The 22,859-nt window shown below is 41.9% G+C and overlaps 1 protein-coding gene across 1 annotated transcript; it reads right to left on the minus strand.

Moving 5' to 3' along the window:
* Positions 1–5,234: 5,234 nt before the first annotated feature.
* On the minus strand, positions 5,235–19,104 carry PERP (p53 apoptosis effector related to PMP22). Its single transcript, XM_002915088.4, has 3 exons — positions 18,746–19,104; positions 8,374–8,514; positions 5,235–6,740 (listed from the first exon to the last, which is right to left on the minus strand). The coding sequence occupies exons 1-3, from the start codon at positions 18,957–18,959 to the stop codon at positions 6,514–6,516; spliced, it is 582 nt and encodes a 193-aa protein (XP_002915134.1). The 5' UTR covers positions 18,960–19,104; the 3' UTR covers positions 5,235–6,513.
* Positions 19,105–22,859: the final 3,755 nt, after the last annotated feature.

The following is a 22,859-nucleotide window of genomic DNA, read 5'->3' on the forward strand; positions in this document are numbered from 1 at the left end:
CATTACTCTTTAAAGACATAAATTGGAGAACGGGGAGTGTGTTCACACTGGTCTTAAGTCCTTGATGTCGATGTGTGAAAGCTGCCTCTGTTTTTTAGCCTCACAGTAGAAAATCTGAGGAGGCAAGTGGGGGTGAGGGGGTGGGGTGTGCAGGGAGAGATGGAAGAACGTTTGACTAACTTCTCAAAACAATCCTGGTAAGCAATTTTCATTCCTGTTGGGGCTCCTCCTTGAAGTGATGACTGTTTCACTGTGGTATCTAAATGCCCTGATCCCACAGCCAGGGCTGCCCAGTGGGGCTCCTCCTAAGGTATGGCGGGGCTCCTCCTAAGGTATGGCGTGCCACCTACCCAGAGAACCACCCAGAGGGCAGGTTGGGAGGCATCCTGCCTGGTTAATGTGCTTTTCTGAGACAGAGGCATTTGTATTTGTTTGGGGCCTGCCAAGGATTGATTTTTTTCATGGTGATGTCTCTAGTCTTGATGTATCCAACTTCTGACCACCTAGACATCTTCAGAAGAGGCGATTATTCCAATGGTACATTCTATCAACATGAAGGTCATCGTGGCCAATGCCAGCCTCCTGTATGTACTTCAGTTCTTCAGTCTTCTCTGTCTGGACCGAAATCAGTTTTTCTTTTTGCTGTGTTTTTTTTTTTCCTTGAAAAAATAATGTGTAGGCATTGTGGTGTTACTTGACTAGAAATCGGGTGGGGTGGCATTTGGAAATACACCTTGTCAATGAAGCATTTTAATTGCAGAATATCTGCTGAGTCACACAAACAAAGTATAGAACAGAGAAACAGAGGATTCACATATGGAACTTGTTTTCAAAGTCTCACTAAATTGACTTTTAGTGATTTAGTTCAGTTTCTGTTTCAAATCTAAGTGTTCCCTCTTAAAAGCAACTAATCCAAAAACAGTTGATAATCACAGGCTAATTACCTTGAATCTTTGTACTGGAAAAACTGGCTGAGCAAACCATTATACAACTGTCTATTATGATTATTTGGTGACTCATTATCACTAAGACAACCTTATTCCAGTTAAATCAACAGGGTTCCATTTCTTCACCAGAGAGCTATCTTTATAACACACACACACACACACACACACACACCTCTTCTGAGTTTTCCTTTATCTCCACAGCTAAGGAGAGTTTCTAGATCAATAATGAAGCACAGAATAGTACAAGTGGAACATCTTTAACATGACAGGATCTGAACCTTGTTAACTTTCCTTTTGGGCTGTCTTTTCCCACACCTGAGGTGTGTTATCCTCCCCTCTGCCACACCCAGAAAATACACCCAGATACTTAGCAGACTTGTGAAATCCAGGAACAATGAGCTGTATGTGCGACAAGGCAAGCCCAGCCCCGAAGAATGATCTCAAACAACAAAAGACTCTGAACATTGACTGAGGGGTCCCTATCTGGGTCTGTCTTCAGGAGTTTTAAAACCTGAAACCATATCCACAGAGGTGAGGTAAAGCAATCTTTTGACCTCAGTAGACCTGTTGTTAACACTCCAGTGCAAAACAAACCAAACAAAAAAACAGTTGTGGAAGCAGTGAGGAAAGGGGGTGGAATTCAAAAGAAGGAGCTGGAATTCGGTCTCTTCATCCCAAGTTCCCAGAGCAGTGTGCTTTTGCCCCTGGCAGAGGCGTGGGCGTCCTCACTGCAAGAGTATGTGAAATAGTCCTGTTCAGAGTCATCCCTCTTTCACAGCAATTTACTTTTCAAAATTGCTGGAATTTCTGTTGTGGTTTTCCTGGTAATACTTTGAATTTCTTTCTACAGAAGGGAATTAAGTACTAGAGGACTATTCCAAACACTTACTTGTCTCCTCCATCTAAATCAATGTCAAGGATTGGGAGTTCAGACAATTGTTTCTAAGGAGTCAATGATGTCCCCAAACAGGTCAAACTTCATTCATATCTGCTCCATTTTATTTGAAGATTCGGGGACGGGAGGTGGAGAGTTAAGGAATTGTGATTTAAAATATTTTTATATCAAAACAAGCATGGCTATATTTCAGGTTAAACAGTTGTGTAGAAAGTCAGGTAAAACTGGGAGGTATGCACTCACCTTCCTCAGCTGAGAGTACTTTGGTGAAAAAGATGTACACACAGTGATGCAGGAAAGGGAAAGGAGCCCTTTTTCTCTTTGTTTCTATTTCTGATGAGAAATACTGTGTAATATAACAGAGATATGGTCTATCTCTGTCTAGGTACTCTATCTTATGAGAATACCATGTGTTCACCACATGGGTTATTGTGTAATACATATTTCAAAGTCGTCTATAAACAATAATGAAGACTCATGACATTCTATAGTGTATGGATGATTCTAATGTCTAAAAAAGTTAAGACCAATAATCTGCAATATCAAAAGCAGTACATGTTAGGAAGACTAAAAATAAGTGCTTTGGAAAGATGCTCCTGGGTTTTTATTTACGAGGCCCTCTCCATCAAGCCACCAAATCAAAACTGGACCCTCTCATTTCAACCACACCCCTGGGATAATGGGGAAGATGGCTTATACCTGCAACACTTACAAAGTGATGACTCATGTGGTCCAGTCACAGAGAAGGGATCCAAAAGAAGAGAGCACAATCATGAAAACTCAGAGCAGTATGAACTGTTTCTCCAACTTTGTGCAGTGAGATACACAGATCTGAGAAATCCATTTTTAAATCCTTTTTTTTTCCTTTCTCCCATTTATTTCCTTTAGCTGCCCCCACTCAGGCCTAGCCCTTTATACTTCTGGCCCTCCACCTTCTCCTTTACTCCACACCTCCCCCTTATACAATACCCCCACCATGTACCCCAAACACATTGGAAAGGCACACCCTTTCCTAGAGCATGGAGATGTGGAAGCGGTTGAGGGCCCCACACGATCACAGTGGGGGGAGGGGGGAGCCCATGAATACTCGTCCGGTGATAGTACCTACTCTACTATTCCCCACTGCACCAAATACCATAGCACTGTATTTTGCACTTACTATTCCTGTTATTTACTAGCTGTCTGATCTTGAGAGAGTTACTTCACATTCCTATGTTTTCATTCCTTCTTTGAACAGTTAAAAATAAACTAAACCCGTATCAGAGGGCCAAGATGAGGTTTGTATGGGTTAGTACATGGGAAGCACTTAGAACAGAAGCTCCCTGGAATAGCTTCCTTTCTTCTAAGCTTTAGTTTTACTTATGCCCATGATAGAGTTCACATTCACTTATTTAGTGGTTCTTCCAACTATAGGAATCTTCTTTCATTTTCAATTAAAGAAAAAAATTCCCTCACAGTATTAAGATTTTAGTCACTGTCTCTAGGTGTGAAAGCCAATTTGAAAAAAGCCACATAAAAAAATAGCACCACTTTACCCTATTTCGTTTTTCCCCAAGAATATTTAAGTACATTAACAAATGAGCAGATATACATACAAACATACTGAATCAAAGAATTTTGAACAAAAAAAAGGATTATTTGCAGTCATTTTATGGATGAGTTTATAAGGCCAGGGGGAAGTAAACTGCCCCACCCCTGCAGACCCAGCAAGAGCCAAAGTTGGGTGAGATTCAAATATGGCTTTTTCAGGATGCCTAGAAAAGCAAAATGAGTTGATTCTGCATTCATGTTTATTATATGAATAGGACTGTCTTTCAGCAGGAGTTTGTAGCAAAAATCAACATAATGAAGATATTAGGACTATATTCTCCCCATTGTTTTCATTTTCTTAGGAAAGGAAAGCCTATCAAACTTTATTGCCATTCCTGCAGTATATGGTTGTGATGCTAAAAGTAATTACACTCCATAGTTAGCTTCTGTGACAACTGCAAGACCTTGACGTATTACTTCTTTGTTACGTTCAACAGTAAATGGCTCCGAGCATATCTGACTACTTACAGTGTGAGCGTGAGATAATTGTTTTGGGAACCTACAACTGCTTATTTAAAGGGTGGGGAGTCTTAATATAATTACAGAGTCAAAAGCCACCCAGCTTTACTAGGGGAAATATGCAATGCGTTGCTGGTCTTCAGGTGGTTTCTTAGTCAAATTCTTCATTACTTTCCAGAATGCTCTGGAATTCTCCAGCTCTGTTTATGACATAAAAGTATCTGTCCTGGTTAATATGAATTGACAAGGAACAGAGGATCTCTATGCCTGAATGAGGCTGAAAGAAGTGGAACATTTTAGCCAAAGTAACAACACTCAGTGTGTCTTTGTTACAAACATTTCAAATTGAAATGCTGCTGTTCATACAGACCATTGGTCCCAGGAAGCCATATTTTTTCTAAATGTGCATCATTAGAATATAGTGTGTAATTTATTAAGGAGGGGAAGAAAAAAGTTGGACAGGGAAAAATCCAAAGACAGGCGTGCTTGCTTTAGAGAAACGTGTATCTGGAATCATTTTCAAGTATAATGGGAGCTCTAGTTTCTTACTGTCTAGATACTCATTATCTTTTTAAATTACCTGTGCTATTATTTTAGAAGATGACATTTTTAGCATTGTTAATTATCACTTCAAGTCCTCTACCTGTCACAGAATTTTTAAAAATTTTTGGTGCAAATAATCACCCAGGTGACATTCTTCTAAATTTATGATGAGAAGCATTCACCTCATATTTTGAAAAACACAGAAAAACATTGACTGCCAAGAACCAACTGGCCAATAGGAGCATGAAGAAGAAGTATCTCCAATCTCCCACCATGCCACTTGGCAACCCGTCTTCACATTTCCACACACCATAGGGGAATTAACCTACAGCCCATGCTGGAAAACCACGATCAGCTGGGAATGTGGAGAAGGGGAAAAGAAGAAACTGCTTGCTGTCCCCACTATCTGAGTGGAAGAAGATCCCATCTCAAGCAGGAAGATGAGAGAAGAATGAACCTTCAGCTAAACCACGCAATGGTCCCTGGCATCTGGACCTATGAGAGGTCTCTTAGTCCATTTCCCTCTGATGGCAGCATGGGATAGGGGCTGTACGGGTCTGTGTGCTGGGTACCGGTCACTGAGGAAGAAGTCCAGGGAGCAGACTACCTGAATCCATGAAAGTCCCTTCAAACATTGTTATTGGAAACCTAAAATAAGCAAGACCCTTCAAACTAAGAAAAGGCTACTTTTCATTTTACCCAATGTTCTTATTATTTTGCCCCACTCAAAGCGTCCTTTAAAAGGTCTCTTTCTGAGAGTTAAAAAGGAGAAAAAGCAAGACCAAAAACTACAAACTAGAAACAAGATTAGAACACCTGGTTTATTGGGGAAAATTCATAGTGAAAACTGCAATTGCTTATTCTGCAACTTACAAAATAATAATTTGATCTATAAAATGAACTGGTTTTCATAACATTAAGTACAAATGGTAAAAAAAAAAAAAATCACAGTCAATGCAATATATCCTCTATTTGCCGTTCAGAGAAATCTCACGTCCCTGAATTCTCCTGTTGTAGGTCTTATATCAGATATTTTATATCTCTTTTTCCAAGGAAGACCAGGTTTGTAACTACATTTAAGGTGTTGCTTACAATTGCAATCTACCAGAAGTTGTGTCTATATGATTAGAGCCCAGTCAACCTGAGACGAACAATTCCAGCCACTTCCTCTCCTTCGGCTGTTTTAATGTCACTTTGTGAGAGGAATGGCGCTCCTAATGCCTTACTAACCCACCGATTCATGCCTATAAGCGTGACGAATTAGACCCAGCTCTTCTTTCAATCCATCTACTGTGTTCCTCAACATATAGACACAAGAGAGTACAGATTTATTAATACAGCATTTTCCCACACCCCAACCCTATAAACCACTTTAAAAGAAAAAATTTCATGTTAACGTTTCGCTAAATGAGGAGGCCTTACTGCTGCATCAGGCTTTGGCTATGAAAGAGTACTTTCCTAGATGCCATATCAAGTTAAGGTGAAGCTTCGCAAAAAAAAAAAAAAAAAAAAAAAAATCGCTTAGGATGTTAGTTAGAAATTCTCACAAACAATATGCATTTAGGAAACTATTTCACTCCTTTAAATAGGTGAAAGCTTGGAAAATATTTATTTTTTGCATTTCTTTTAGGATATTTGGTCACTGGCAATTTTTACTAATAATCTCTCTCTTCTCATTGGCTTTTAATAGACCCAGTCCATTCCATCTGGGGAAACCAGAAACTCGATCATGCCAGTCCAATCTTTGAAGCCTTCTCATTTTTGCCTTATACAGTGGTTAAGTTTCATATTCATATTCTTTTACAAATGTTGTATAAATGGTATGGATAGATATAAGGGGATATTAGCATATTATAGGTCATTAATTAAAAGAATAAGTTTTGTTTATAAAACATATATAAAAGATGAATATGAAACTATAACACCATTTAAAAAATATTTTCTCCCAAACTCTTTAAGCATTGACTGGTTTAATGATATGAACACTGCCCACAAAATGGGGTCAAAGGATGCTGGAGAAGACCGTTTCTTGCTCTTGGATCCATCTTGGCAGCAGCGATCTTCTGCTCACTCCTCACCTTAGGCGGATGTGTAGAAGTACCTGGGCTTGGCATTGCCCAAAAGGTCGTCTTCATAGTTGGGAAGGCAACAGAAGAAGAAGGCACAGCCAATCAGGATGATTGTGGCCGCCCACCCAAAACCGTAGGCCCAGTTATAGATGTAAGTGACAGCGGGGCTGGCGTGAAGGTTGAAGGTCTGGGTGTACTTCACAGGGTAAATTACCAGGGAGATGATCTGGAATATGGCTAAAGGGAAGAAAAACATCCCAAAATGAATATGGACACATGAATGAATGCATGGGAACAACAGAGTAAATCCCTCTTCCACAACTGACTTTTGCCTTTAAGTAAGTGTTAAATCCACTCCCTGTGGATGAAAGGGACTGCAGGGATCTAGCCATCATGAGCCAAAACAAGTTATTGACTCTTGTTATGTCAGGGAGACCTGCACTGAGCAGAATGCTGAATATACAAAATATAGACAGAAAGCAATTAGAGAATCCCTCCTTAGGACCTGTGTAAGCATTGTATCTACTAAAGTAAAAAGTGCAAAACTGTGGTGCACAGTCGAAAGCAGGGTGGTACAGAAGGGTATCTTTTCATCTTGGTATTTCCTGTGCCAAACACAGTTAATATTTTCAGGGTTAGCAAAAATAATATATACACATACATGCAGTGTGCACGCACGCACAAACATACACACAGTGTGCATGCACACACGCACATAGATTTGACAATATTGGTGTTTAACAGCACACCATTGGAATGTTCATTTAATAAATGAGTAACTAAATGAAACAACAAGCCAATGATGTGAATGATCAACGTAGAGAAGCACCAGAAAAGTCTGCAGAGAAGCAGAAATCTAAGGAACAAATAGAAACGGAGAGATGGAGGTCAGAGGGAACAGCATTCCAGGCAGGGGGAACAGAAACACAGGAGGGGAGTAGTCATCCTGCCATGGGGAAGTGTAAGGAGGATATAAGAAAGAAAACACAGGTCAAGAAGACTTCTAAACTCTTCGGCATAAGAGTCACCTTATTATAATTACTATTAACCATATTAACATTTTAAGCAACTTAAAAAAATAAGAACTTGATTAAATGGACTTTTGTATTCTTTTTCAATGAACATACATAACTCCATGAAGCTATAATGAGCATATACATATTCTGTTCTGTTCTGCATTCTTTTCACATAATATTTCCCATGTCTGTTGCCAAGTCATAGGGTAGGAACGCATTTTCACTCTGTACTATTAAGTACCTTAGTCTACAGCAAGCGGTGCCAGCCGGCTGTGCTCCTAGATTCCTAGTTGGTGTATTCCATTAATAAATGTTTACTCTGACCACACCCACCTGCATCACGAAGTCTCCCATCCTGCAGAATCAGCTCTATGATACAAAAAGGCTGTTCCAGACCTGGTCCCTCCTAGGGTCTCCTGTCCCACTGCAGAAAACCTTTCTATGGCCCGCCATGTCATGCGATTGTAACATTCCTTCCATAAGTAAAATGGCTCAGGGACAGTCCAGTGCCCTCAGCAAGGGGCTCATAGGAGGCCAGCACTGGGACTGCTATGGAAACAGTGCACTGAATCAGCCCTGTGTCAGCCCTGGTCCCCCAAAGTAGGGGTGTCACTGGACATAGGGTCACCTGCAAGAGACAGCAGCATGCAACATGGACGGGGAACGTGAGGTACCACCTGAGACACAGGAGGAAAGGGACCTAGACCTTAAAGTGTGTGCCTTCGTTCCTTCTTCCTGTGGTGACACATTTTTGACAACAGATCCGGAAGTGTAATTGTCAAGGAGTGTGGGTTGGACAGTACTGTCATGATGTCTACTGAAGGTACGAATGAAGAACCGTGACTTAGTCTTACCAGCCAGGGCCAGGAGGCCTCCAATCACTCTCAGAAAGACAAGCATCTGGGGTCCGCAGAGGGCAAAGAAGGACAGGATGAAACAGATCACCAGGATGATAAAGCCGCAGAAAAGCATGGCGGCTGCTGCCCTTCCCCACGCTGTAAGAGAAGAGAAATTAATAAGACACATGTACCAAATTTTAAAATCACTGTCGCAGTATCAATAGGAGGTTTTTTTATTTTTTACTACTTATATTTGGGTGGAAGGATAGTCTTTTTGACAGTACTTAAGCATCTCCATATCTCAAGGGAGGAACAGGCAATTCATTTGGAGGGCACTGACATATTGCTTGCAGTAATGCCTATTCCCCTCTGACTTGGGGCGAGAGTTTCTGTCTCTGAAATGAATGGTAAAATTCATTCAACTGTTCCTCATGTAATAAAGAGGCCATATAAATAGGTATATTTAAAAGGTTCTCTCCCTCTGTCCCTCCCCCTGCTCATGCTCTCTCTTGCTCTCGCCCCCTTGCACTCTCTCAAATAAAGAAATAAAATCTTTTAAAAAATAAATAAAATAAAAGGTTCACTCAAGTTCTAATGTAACACAACCAAAATAAACCACACTTTTGGTATTGAACAATTAAGTTATTATTGCTTTAGGAAATGGTTCAAATACCTTTAAAAAGATCTTTGTTTCGTATTAATGTTTGGTTCTGTGCCAAAGTAATCATTGAAAATGTACTTAGGATTAGGCAGAGAGGTGCACTAAAACAACTTAATTATAAAGAAGCTGTGATTTTTTTTTAAAGATTTTATTTATTTATTCGACAGAGATAGAGACAGCCAGCGAGGGAGGGAACACAAGCAGGGGGAGTGGGGGAGGAAGAAGCAGGCTCATAGCGGAGGAGCCTGATGTGGGGCTCGATCCCATAATGCTGGGATCACGCCCTGAGCCGAAGGCAGACGCTTAACCGCTGTGCCACCCAGGCGCCCCGAAGCTGTGATTTTTTATAACAAGTTTAGGTACAAACATATCCCATTGTTTGTCTAAATTTTAACTTGAAGTATACAGAATTTATAGCACAATATCTCTTAATGATGGATATGGGCCTTAAAAGCAATCAGGATGAAGTGAAAATTGAGTTCTGGGTTTGAAAATCCAAATGGCACTGCCAGCCCTGTGCTGTCCTACTTTGAGCCTGTGGAAATAGGGACAGCCATGATACCCAGGCTAACAATTCCAGTCAATAATTCCCATTGTGCAACCTGCACTGATGTCAAAAATGTCTTCCAATACAACCTGCTTTCTAGAGGGCATAACTAGCATTGGTGATGTAATTGCTCTGTGCCAGGCGCTGTGCTAAGAAATTGACATGTGTTAGTTCACTAAATCTTCACAATAAATTTTAATGTCCTTTTTTTTTTTTTAAGAGAGGGAGGTGGGGGAGGAGCAGATGGAGAAGGGGAGAGAGAATCTTAAGCAGGTCCCACGCCCACGGTGGAGCCTGACTCGGGGCTCAATCTCACGACCCTGAGATCATGACCTAGCCTAAATCAAGGGTCCAAGGCTTAACCAACTGAGTCACCCAGATACCCACAATACCTTTTAAAGGTTCATACTATCATCATTTCTTTAGCGGTACGCCGGGCTGGCTCAGTTGGTGAAGCATGGGACTTTTGATCTCAGGGTTGTAAGTTCAACAAGAGGCGTACAGATTACTTAAAAATAAAAAAATCTTTATCATCATTTCTTTAGAAATGAGGATATACTAAGGCTTTGAAAGTTCAAGTGACCTGCCTGTAGCCACACAGCTGATAGGTGGTTCAGGCAAACTTTGATTTCCAGCCTGGCTAAATCCAAAACATGATTTTTCTCAGATATGTAATTTACATAAAATTCACTCTTTCAAAGTGTACAATTCAGGGGTCTCTACTATATTCACAGGATGGTGCTACCATCACCACTTACAATTCCAAAATCTTCATCACCCCCAAAAGAAACCCCCCATCCATTAGCTGTCACTTGCCATTCTCCCCTTCCTCAAGCTTCCAGCAACCATTAATCTAGTTTCCGTCTCTACCAATTTGCATATTCTGGACATTTCCTATAAATGGGATCCCTACCACGTGGCTTTTGTGAGTGTCTCCTTTCACCTAGCACAATGGCTTCCAGGCTCATCCGTATTGGCAGGTACCAGCACTCCATCACTTTTTATGGCCAAAAAATATTCTGTTGTACGGATCTCCCACATTTTTTTTTTATCCATTCATTCATTCCTTGATTAACAAACATGCGCTCTTGACCTATTCCTCTGTATTGCACTCGAAAAAGAGAGTTATGTGCACATCCACGCTGGTTTTACTCCATCTTGAACACAGCTCGGCTGACAACTGTATCCTCCCTTCTGGATAGGTCATTTGACTGGTCCAAGTAAAAGAAATCGGAGAGCAGAGGCCACTGGGGCTCTGAAGCCGGCTGGACCTCATTTCTACTCTGCCTCTGCCACCAGTTAGCCACCATCGTCTGCACAGCTGCTAACTGGGGTGAAAAATGCCTTCTTTCAAGATGATTGTGAGGATGACAGCCCTTGTGTGAAAAGTCAGGGAGCTAGGAATTCTCCAGCCTTCACCATTCAAGAAGTTCCTCGTGTATACCTATGACTTTTCTCCTGGACCTCAAGTTTTTCCGTTTTCTTCCTATATTTGCACAGTTCTGCACCATCACATCGTTGTTCCTCAGTTGCCCACCAAATGTTGACATCTTCATCTGTTATAGACAAACCTGAACTAAGTTCCCCTGTTACTTTCTCCAATCCCCAAGCTCCTCCCAGATCTTCCTCTAGGTTTATGAATGACTGGGGCAGGGTAGGTTATTAAGGAAAAGCCACATTTTTATATGCTTCAGAAATACCGTTTCCCCACAAATTATCCCTTGGTATCGCTGCAGGACAAGGCTGAGAGTGCATGAGGGGGCCTGATTTGATATTTATAATTTTCTTTACTTTCCTCCAGATCTTTTTGCGGTTTCTGGAGATCAATAAGAGACCTTAGGGGCAAGATAAAATAAAAATGTTTTATTTTAAAACAGAAATGAATAAAGCCAGAATGTGAAACATTCTCCCTTTTGCCCTGTCCTTCAAGTAAGGGAACTTGTCAGAGAAGCAGGACCCTGCTTTGGAAAGAAGAACGTTAATCAGATCATCTCAGAGCCTAGCCCATAGGCCATGGTGTCAAAATCATCAGTGGTGCTTATTAAAAATATAGATTCCTGTGGTTCCTTCCCGACCCACTGAATCACAGCTCAAGAGGTAGGACCCAGGAATCTGCACCTTACTGACATTTCTTACATCCATGCTCAAGTTTGAGAACTAAGAGAGATGATTAATCTCCTTCTGAAAACAGATGCAACACTGCTAAAAACAAGAGCATAAAATTTTCAGGATGGGACCCACTGTCAATGACAGTCACATTTCTATAGATTTTTATGGCTACTGCCAATCATTACATTCAATTAAATCCAATTATTAAATTCAAAGAAGCAGATACTGATTTTTCCTTTTGAGTTCACAGGTTAGAAACTGCAATAAAAGGAGACATACGTACAGAAGCATGCAGAGGAACAGAGGAATGCAAACGTAGGGGGAAACTGCAGAGCAGAATGGGAATTTTCAATCATAACAATCAAACTTCCTAACAAGGAACATAATTTGATAACCAAACTTCGACAGTCACAGATTAAGGTTTTAAAAGTATAGTGAAATGAGTCATGTATGATGGAGCTATGAAGAGGAACATCAATAATTATTCCTATTTCTTTGGGGAAGATGCACATAGATTATTGCTATTACTACTTCCTCTCACATGATAGCGGAGGTGTAATTTGCACTGAGCTTTAAGGACTTAAAAGAAATTAAGAAAATAGGAAGCCAGTTCACCCAACCTGAAGTCAACAGGTGAGCGCAAATATAAACATAGCCCATTTTAAGCACTTGGCCTATGTTATGTGAAATAATTCAGTCGTGGCTTGTTTACTTAAAATGCTGAGTCTAAGGAAAATCAAAATGGCAAATTAAGTGGCATTTTGTCTTGAGAAATGCTTCTCTGGAAGTAGAATGCGTGTAGCCTGCTCCTACGGCATGGAAACGCCCACAATGAATCACTTAACTACCACTGACGACCCAAATTTGGGCGCGGTCTGGAAGATCTGGCTGATGAATGACCAGTGAGACAACCTGCCTTCTCATATCAATGACTATATTGCTATAAAACGATGAGATGGACCCTCCCGGGTCTGAGCAGGGTCAGCCCAGCCCAATATTCTGCCCGAGAAGGGGACCGACAGCCGTGTAGACTTATAACGTGGCAAATCTCCACAACATACCTTTTGAAAAAAGATAAATCTGTACCCCAAGTACCTTGGGTCTCACTTAATTACCTAGAATGAGCCTAATAACTGCAAATTAACCCAAACCTCTTGGGAACTATTTGTATGTTTATATTATACCATGGTCTAAATTATACCGTATCTACCAACCCCAATAGAAAAACATCAATTTTTGAAAAACTCATCCTACTACTTCTTCCACGATTGAACAGATAGATGGTCCCTGGCACTTCAAAGGCAGAATGTCCATCTTTATTGTGAAGACAAGTCTGTCCTCCATTATTATTTTATGCTCAAAACTATGGTGCCTTTCCTAATTGTGGTCTGTGATAGAGAGCAGGGAGGATTCTCGTTGTCAATTAGCACTCTCTGAACCAAGACCACAAATCATACAGTACTCCAGGTAAACAGATGCTGTGTTTCTGTGCAGGAATGGTTTCTCTTTGTTGTCTCCTTAAGGGAAGATGAATCTGGTGTTATCGATGATCTATTATGTCCTAAATTTATTTCTAAGTGCCACTTGGAGAAGTTCCTATTATCAAAGAAACCAGCAGCCTTATAAATCCACTTGTAAATAAGATTCATTAAGATCCATTTGGATGAAGAACAGCTTACCTAATTTTGCCATCGCTTGCAAAGATTCAACTTTAAATCAACACTAATGGTCACTAATGAAATTCTGAGTTTTTCCTAGGAAATGCTTTTAAGTTTTTGTATCAGAAAAATGCTGTATCTTTTTTCCAGTGACGGCTTGTGAAAATACAATGTTACAAGGCAAATACAGCTAGGAAAAGAACAGTAAGGTCAACTGATTAAGAAAGGAGCAAAATACATAAATAGATAGATAGATAGTAGAAATAAATAAATATCTTGAATGCCAAGTGAGAAACCATAACAAACTGAAGCTTGTGGGGGGAAAAAAAAAAAACTTTGTAAGACGAGAGCACTACTAATATGTTTAGTATTGTGGGTAATGTTTTGCAGACTGTGACTGACTGTTCCTCCAAAGTTAGTTTCTCTTTTAAGAGATTTGCTGCATTCTTCAGTAGTTTTACACATGGGCACCAAACAGTCTGGCCTAGCCCCTTACTCAGTGCCCAGCAGACACCAACCTGCCACCCAATTCGAATAGGGTCCCTTTCCAGAATAACAGATTCATCTATTAATAGTACGAAGGCCCTACCTAGTAAATCTGAGATTTTGTCAGATCTCCTACTGTTTGTATAGGGTTCTTTATGTCAAACAGACTATGTCATAGAACTGAAAACTGGATAAAATCATAACTGAAAAAATTAAGAAGATCCTATCTACAAATAAAGACACACATGGGTGGAATATATATTCAAAAAGACTGGGGCGTGTCAATGAGGAGGTAATCTGCAGGAACACAGGACAGAGCCTCTGAAACCAGAAAGTGCTTACAAATCACCTGGGGATCTTGTGAAACTGCAGATTTTGCTTCAGTAGGTGGGACCTGAGACACTGAGTGTCCAATAACCTTCCAGACAATGCGGATGCCGCTGGTATGGACACGTTGAGTAGCAAAAATCTAGAGGACCACTTGTTACAGGCCTCCAAAAAAATCTACATCAGAAGAAGCAATTTTGCAGAAGCTTTAGAAGGCAGTAAAGCAAGGTCAGGGTCACATGGGATGGCATCCAGTCGGTGTGAGATTCTTTACATGCTCTGCGTTCTCTCCTGAAACTGAGCCTGATGAGAACTACTTACCGCTGGGTTTTTATAGAACCACGATACGTTACCTCTTTATGGTCTTGTTTTAAAGTCTCAGTGGGGAAACCATCCTACCCAGGAAGATGTGAACATGGAGATTTGTACCCTGAACTTAGACATGATAACTAGCAGGGAATCGGGGAGCTCTCTTCACAGACCCTTGAAAGTGTCAGATGAAGAGGGCTGGGAAGTAGCATTTACATGGAAGCACACTTGAGCTCCATCAGTGTAAGACACGTACTTTTCGGCAAACAGCAGCGTCCAGGGAACTGAATTAAGTTGCGGAACAAAGGGAAGAGGTTTAGCTCGTCACGGGAGGTGTTGATGAGCACAGGCTTTGGTGAAAGCTTGGACAGGTGCACTCTTACACCCTTCTATTATAGCCTGGGAGTGTGTGTCCGCTAGCAGGGAGAAAACAAGTCAGGTCACTTAAAAGGGAGTGAGGCTTCCGGGCGGTTCCTGCTAAGTGCAGCAAGTAGGCCAGCCACTGGTTCCCACACGTCTGGATTTTATAAATCCACACACACACACATATATTTTTAATTATGAAAATCAATTGAGTGGCCAACTTTTTATTTTGCTGTATAAAACCATGAACACGCACCCACAAAGAATAATCTATCCACAAATGCCTGATTTCATAAAATGATAACATTTCAATACCTCGCCCTGCCTCCCTGCCAAAGGGCCTCAAAAGGCCTAATTTAGCCTAATGTAAACCTATTCACTTTGTACTTCTCTCATTCCTGTACATTTAAGAACCATAGGGCCAAATGATCTAAAATATTTCATATAATACTCTGATTCCTGGACTTACCCGAGACTGATTTCACGTAAAAACAAACAAACATACCAAAAAACAAAAAACAACACATTCAATGCACTGTGTGGTAATCAAAGGCATCTGGTAAAGCTGAAGCTGTGTACTTCTGAGCTCGGGGCTGAAGCAGGCACTCTAACTTGGCCACACTGAATCCCACTGCCATTCTTGGCGCATAAACTCATCACCATCAGTCTCCACCCTGACAAGTAGGAGCCTGCTTGGGATTTGAAATCTGTATCATTGATATTGAAAATATCCTCCTAATATATTTTTTCCTTAAAACTGGGGAAGAAAGGGTGCTGGCAGCACAAAAACAGTGTGCGTGGACACGCATGCAAATTCGATGCTGCATTTTACTTATAGGTGAAATGAGACCGATCATTTCAATGTTCTTTTCCTGTTTGGACAAATAGAAATGTGAGATTCTCTCCATGCTCTATATGCTCAAGATTTTGTTTAAAAATTAGAGTATTTGTGGGGGCGCCTGGGTGGCACAGCGGTTAAGCGTCTGCCTTCGGCTCAGGGCGTGATCCCGGTGTTATGGGATCGAGCCCCACATCAGGCTCCTCTGCTATGAGCCTGCTTCTTCCTCTCCCATTCCCCCTCCTTGTGTTCCCTCTCTCGCTGGCTGTCTCTATCTCTGTCAAATATATAAATAAAATTTAAAAAAAATTAGAGTATTTGTGAAGCTGGGTATTTCTTTAGTTGTTAATATCATGTAAAAACAAATATTCAGTGTATAATTGAGTTCATTTATGAAGAAAAATGAGGTGATATAGCAACCTGAAATTCTTTAAAAAACTATCAATAACCATGGAGAATATAATACTCTGCATTTTACATAGTTCTAAGGAACTATTTCCCTTTATACAAACGTCTCTATTATTAGCATTATTGCCAAGACTTGCCAGGAATAATCTGTTTTTAATATCAAAATGAACATATTAATGTTATGAGTATTAATTAATAGAAAGAGATGGTCAAGCACTTTGTAATAAAAAGGTATACTTTCTTAATAGTTACAATGTAAATCACAACATTTACACTCTAGTACATACCAAGAATTTTTTTAAGAGTGGATATACACACTCAATCCTCTACATTATCATTTTAATTAGAGCCATCCATCTTACTCCTTGTTGTGTTTATACATATGTGGGAGTGTGTGCTTACTACGTTTTATAGAAATCTTGAACATACTGTTTTCTGCAAAGCCTTACTGAGGTTATCTGAAAATCTCCAGAGATAGAGATGCCTAGAAAATTGAGCTACAGTGTAGGAATCCACAATTTCAGTATTTGTGAAGCAAAACTAGCCAACAGTCCATGGCAGAAAATGAACTGAAAGTATAATAAACTCTCCAACTCATCTCTGAGCACAGGAGCCCGAGCTGGACCTCTCTTTGAGGAGTTCACATCTATATTCTTCTTCCCATGGACATCTAGTGACAGTGGATCTAGATTCACGATTTGATTCTAGGTCTTGCACAAAAGCTGCGTCTAACACATTATTTGCACTTACTTATCTTTGCAAAGGTCATAGGCGTGGCTTAATAGAGATGTTAAAGCCACCACCCTCTTATAAAAAATCAGTCTTGCTGCATCATAAAGGTAGTAACCAATTTTTTTTACTTGGAAAAATGAACTTTACCAAAGACCAATTTCTACATCAACTTGAAACACAGTTTATACACTGGGTCAGTGTTGTCTTTACAATTAAGAGTTAGTGCTTTAGACTTCTAATTAAGAAATTAAACCCACAAAACCTGCTTATTCTCTTCCATATACAAAGCACTATATCATTCTGAGGCTGGAGGCACCACACCCTACGAAGGTGAGCTCATCTTGCAAGTTAAGAAAAATAAAAACTGCATTGTGTGAGTTTCACAAGAGGGCTGTAGTCACAGCCAGAGCCTTGCAGGCCAGATCACGTCCCAGCATAGTGTTGCTGGTTCTACCAGCACCTCTCTTCCCGTGGTGCAATAACCTGACTTCACATGCAGGGGATTGCAGAGTGCTCTTTGGGTCTGTACTAGGCTTTGTTCTGAGTATGATTATCAAGTCTGTTTAAAGACACACCTGTTTAAGCAGTCCTATTAAGTTCCCCTACAAGAGGCTGAGCTCCAATGCATTTTCACTAAAAGATACAGATACATTACTTCAAAGAAATTAATTCCCTTTTAAAACCTAAGATCTGAGATAACAGAAACGCTGGCAGGCGCTCTGTTTAAGAGGAAAAACACAGACTTTAAGGAAAGCAGGAATTCCATGCAGTCTTCACATTTTATTAGCTGCTAATGAGGACCATGCCTCCCTTAGCAGGAAAGCTCATGGGGAACTTCCAAACAATTCCACAGTAGATAAGACACAGCACCAAGCTCGGGATAGGCGCCCCCAGAGCCACAAATAAACAGTGTGCTTGGAAGCCATGGGCCACTTCGGAGTAAAGAATCAAGTCAATGGTCCTAGCAGGGAATGGGAAAAGGCAAGGTAACCTTCTTTCTGAGTTTAAAACTATTAAACTTCCTCATTCGGTAGCAGTTAGCTTTAAGTTTCGGATTATGGTCATACTTAAACCCTTCTCTCCCGCACCCCAGGCACACACTGCTAATCACAATAGATCCCAGCTGTTCTTCTCCACTACCCTAAGCAGGGGGTAGCAGCATTCAGGACTGTGCTCCTCTCCAGTCCCGCATATTAAGTAAAACACCCAGGCTCCCTCCATGCTGGAAAAATGAAATACTCCATCTGCAGTATATTAAAGTTGTCAACTCTGCTTTATTTTGCTGGTGCAGAAGATGTGTTTGCTGTGTAGATTTCAAATCAGATTAAAATCAGTAAGTTTTCTAAACAATGCTGGACTTAAGTCAAAAAGACACCCCCTAAAACAAAAGCCCTCAGGAACTAGCCTGCTGCTTAAAAATACTGCAGTCCCTATTGAAATCGTAATTGCTAACCCTTTGACGGAAAGGGCTTTTTCAATGGAAGAAGAGTTGCTTTCACTTAGTTCCAGTTAAACGAATACACCCACCTTGGGGAAGGCACCTATTTCAATACTTATATTTTAATCTTACCAGGAGTCACAGGACTCGGTGTAATGGTAAGAGATTTCAGTAGGTCTCCAAGAAAATACACTTTGTTCATTATATTTCCTAATCCAAACCTTTTCGGAGACTGAAAATCACCTTTTGCATGTAACCAACAAACCCTACACGAAACAGAGTTTAAACGAGGGCCATTTTCGTCCAGTGTTGGGCCTGATTTTGGCCACTCAAAGCTGCTACAGCTTTCTTTTGTTCAAGTCCGATGCCTAATTCTAAGCTCTAAACAGACTCCCCCCCCCCATCACTCACTACCTCTGCCCCAGTTCAGTCCCTTCACTTAGGGCAGTTTCCGAAGGCCGCGCACGCCCAGCCGCACCCCGGAGGGCTTCCCGGAGGTGGCGGCACTCACCATAGTCCATGAGGCTCTGACAGCCATCCTCGTAGGACCCGCTGCCGCCGCCCTCATGGAAGCATCGCCACCACAGCGAGGACGTCTGCACGTGGTCGCTCGACTGCAGCCAGCCGCGGCCGGCCAGCGCGATGATGTCGAAGGCGATGGCGCTGAGCAGCAGCAGAGGCAGGATCCACCTGCAGCGCTCGCAGGCCAGGCCGCAGCGCAGCATCTCGACGGTGGCGGCGCGGAGGAGAGGAGCGCGCGGGGCTCGGACGCCGTGGAGAATGGCCCGCGAGCGCGGGCAGCGCGACAAAAGGGAAGAGGCCGCGGGGAGGCGGCTCCCGGGAGGACGCGGCTTGGGGCGCCGGGCCCCACCTAGAGTCCGGTGACTCACGGCGCGCCGCCCCGACCTGCCCGGCCGGCCCGGGTGCGCGCGGGGAGAGGCGGGGCCGGGCTCGGGTTACACGGAGCGTGGGCGAGCCTAACCCGCCTGCCCGGGGCCTGGAGCCGCTGGGGCCCGGAGCCCGGCCAGGGAAAGGGGCCCCCCCGCTGCAGCCACGCGCGCCTCCTCGGCTCCCCACTGCCTCATTTCCCGCTTCCTGGAGCCTCTCCCGCTAAATGTGGTTCTTCTCAGGGTCTCACCGGGTGCATGTTTTAATCCGCGCAAACCAGCTAAATATTTAATCCCTGCTGTCGGATAATGGTCTGGTTGTCAACAATCCCATATTTAAGTTTCAAGCAGTTTGAGATGGGTGTTCACGTTGTACCCGTGGGTCAATGCTGCACTGCGTTTGAATGCGTATACGCAACCCAGGCGCCTGTCCCTGACCCTCCTAGGCAGAGGGGGCCGCTTCCTCCTGGGCTCCACCTTCGTTGTACCTTGTACCGTGCCTCACTTCATACTCTTATCAGTTTACGTACCCGCCCATCCTGCCGAGTCTGGAGCTCTTGGCCAGCAGAGGCCATGTTTTATTTATCTGTGTATCCCTGGTGGCCAGCACTGTGTCCGGGTCTTGCGGGGAGCTCAATAAACAACTAATGCACGAACACACTGAATTTAGCAGATGCTCACCTCAGTCTTGGAAGAGCTTCATCTGGCCTGCCAGATACCTTCAGGTCCCGTCCTTGACCGTCCACTCCCTATCACAAACCTGTCCCTATTTAAAGCCCACTTAATCTACTCTTTTCATTTACTATTTTGAGGTTTCTCCAAATAAAAACCGTATGTCAACATGCAACCAGCACCTAAAATCGCACCTCCAGTGTCCTGGCCCTGCTTCTGTCACCAGATGACTCAAGTGTGAAGGGGGGGTAGGGGGAGGGCAGCTGGGAGTGGCACTGGGGAGAAACAAATTCTCAGTGTCAGGCTCCACAGTGGCCTTGGGCAAATCATGAAAAACATCCAATGAGGGTCACGGTTTTTTTTAATGGCGGTCACATCTACCTTGTACCGTTACGGATCTCTTTTGAATCCCTTGCTTTTCCCACCAATTTAATATAAAAGAAGGGGGGAATATTTAACAATGTTTAAAATTTAGTTCTCTGCATTTTAGTTTGGGACTCTCAATAGAAAAAGAATACTATTTTGTCTTATGCAGTTCTCTGGCAATTTGTGAGAACTGATACAATGAAAGTGCTGAGAAAGCAGTGTTTGAAGCCACATGAAAAAATTTCTCCAGCCTTAAGTTTATATAAACCAAGTTCACATATTTTCCTTAGAGGCAAATATTTCCACTTTGAAAGAATAGCATGGAGGTGGGGGGCTTCTGCCAAGAGTTAACTGCGTACGGTGTAGATTGTGTAAAAAAAAATATGCTGTTGGGGTTTTCAAAAGTAATGTAAATATTTGTTTAATTAGCTGTGTCTATAATACCTTTGTGAGGGAAAAAATCACATTCTTAGATATAAATAGAGTACTGATGGGGAGCAAAGTGGTTTCAGACAAATATCAAAGTTTCATGGGTCTTAATGTCTCTAAATGATTTTGGACTAGGTATACCTTCTTTTTTCTTGTTCCAATAGATTTGAGGAAAAGAACTCATTCATGTTGAGGTGAAAGCAAGGAAAGTAGCTCTTCATAATTTCTGGAAGAGACTAAACCCATCCTTCTTAGGTTCTAACAAGAACATGCCTAATACATGTCTCACAGACTGTGGAACCAGATAGCTCAGGTTCAGATCCTTTCTCATACCAGCTGTGTGACATTGGGACACTTAGCTTCTTTGTGCCTCAGTTTCCTTATCTCTAAAATGGATAGTGCTCACCCCTTCGTGTGGTAATGAGTATTAAAAGAGCTAATATACGTAAAGCATACAGAATAGCGCTGGCACAGAGTAAGTCACAGTACAAGGGGCGATGGTGATGATTTTCACATAAGTATTCCGCTTTACTAAGATTGGAAAGCGGCCTTTGCATGTTTGTAAGGAACAGATTCTTTACAAGAATACCAACTGTAGATCGTTCAGTTTTCTCAGATAATGAAATCATTCCTCTTCGCCTTATTGGTGACATGATGGATTATAGTAGCGAATAGGCGACTCAGTAGTTCCCCCTGCTGGATAATCTAGGGATCGCAGAGCGCTTGACGAATGTGAAGTGTATCTGAAAAAGGTTTTATTTTTATAAATTTGGATTTTTATGGTTATAAAAGCAATTAATATCACAAATGAGGTATATACTATTATTATCTTCATACAGACTAGAACAGTGGGGCACAAAGGAGTTCAGTAACTTGCTCAAAACCACACAGTCCCTGGGCGACAAACCCACACATCAACCTGGGCCGTTTGTCACCAGAGCCAGTGCTATTTACCACAATAACCATTTGTAAGAATTTGAAAAATATTCCTCCAAAAGTTTCCTTTTTTATTCCCTTTCCTCTGCCTTTGTAAACACCCAACCCACTACCAGTTCTCTTCTGAGCTATAATGAAATGGTCCCATTAAACCTGCCATGCTCTCACTAGTAAACCAAAGCAATCATTGCACAGGTAGAATGAGCACGGGACAGGAAATCAGGCAGCCTGAAGTCTACTTCTCCCAGACCCTGTGTTTCACCTCTAATTCTTGTCCCATCTCTCTCTTCCCCTATTCCTGCAAACTTCTAATTGTCTCCACTATCTCCCCTCCTATTCCTTCCTGTCTAGTCTACCCAGTGGTGTGATGGTAAATGTTCACCAACTTTCTGACCTGCCCCCCAAATCCTTGATTTGCAGCATTTGCCAATTTCTGTCGTGTAAAACTCTCTCAAGGGTGATTTCCGGCTACCACCTGATGTCACTGAACACGGAATTGGAAAGAAATATACAAAATTATCTCTCTCAAGCAAGTAAATGTCTGCCCCCAGTATCCTACAAAGCTGTTCTCACAAAGGTCACCAGTAAGCTCATATTTGCCAAATTCAATGCACATCATTGGCCTCTTTGTTCCACTAGATACTGTGATGTCTTCCTCCATGAAACTTTCTACTGTCTTGGCTTCTGTAAAGATGTTAAAGCCCAGTGCTCAAAGATCATCAGAAACATACCTGTAGTCAAAGTTAGATTTATTCACTCTGCAGCAAAGCACAGGGCACACCACGGGGAACTCTGGGGATGTTCCAGTGAGAGGATGTCAGGAGAGCCTACTCAGATTAGGCTTAAGTTAGAATGGCAAAAATAGACAAGGCAAGTAACAACAATTGTTGGAGAGGATGTGGAGAAAGGGGATCCCTCCTACATTGTTGGTGGGAATGCAAGTTGGTACAGCCACTCTGGAAAAGAGTGTGGAGGTCCCTTAAAAAGTTAAAAATTGAGCTACCCTATGACCCAGCCATTGCACTACTGGGTATTTACCCCAAAGATACAGACGTAGTGAAGAGAAGGGCCATATGCACCCCAATGTTCATAGCAGCATTGTCCACAATAGCTAAATCGTGGAAGGAGCCGAGATGCCCTTCAACAGATGACTGGATTAAGAAGCTGTGGTCCATATATACAATAGAATATTTCTCAGCTATCAGAAAGAACGAATTCTCAACATTTGCTGCAACATGGATGGCACTGAAGGAGATAGTGCTAAGTGAAATGAGTCAAGCAGAGAAAGACAATTATCATATGGTTTCTCTCATCTATGGAACATAAGAACTAGGA

Source organism: Ailuropoda melanoleuca, chromosome 10 (genome assembly GCF_002007445.2).
Source record: "Ailuropoda melanoleuca isolate Jingjing chromosome 10, ASM200744v2, whole genome shotgun sequence".
Lineage (NCBI taxonomy): Eukaryota > Metazoa > Chordata > Mammalia > Carnivora > Ursidae > Ailuropoda > Ailuropoda melanoleuca.

Coding starts and splice junctions, on each gene's coding strand:
- PERP (XM_002915088.4), bottom strand. CDS start 18,959: ATGCTGCGCTGCGGCCTGGCCTGCGAGCGCTGCAGGTGGATCCTGCCT. Junction 8,515..18,745: donor TCAGAGCCTCATGGACTATG/GTGAGTGCCGCC, acceptor CTTCTCTTACAG/CGTGGGGAAGGGCAGCAGCC. Junction 6,741..8,373: donor AGGCCTCCTGGCCCTGGCTG/GTAAGACTAAGT, acceptor TCTTCCCTTTAG/CCATATTCCAGATCATCTCC.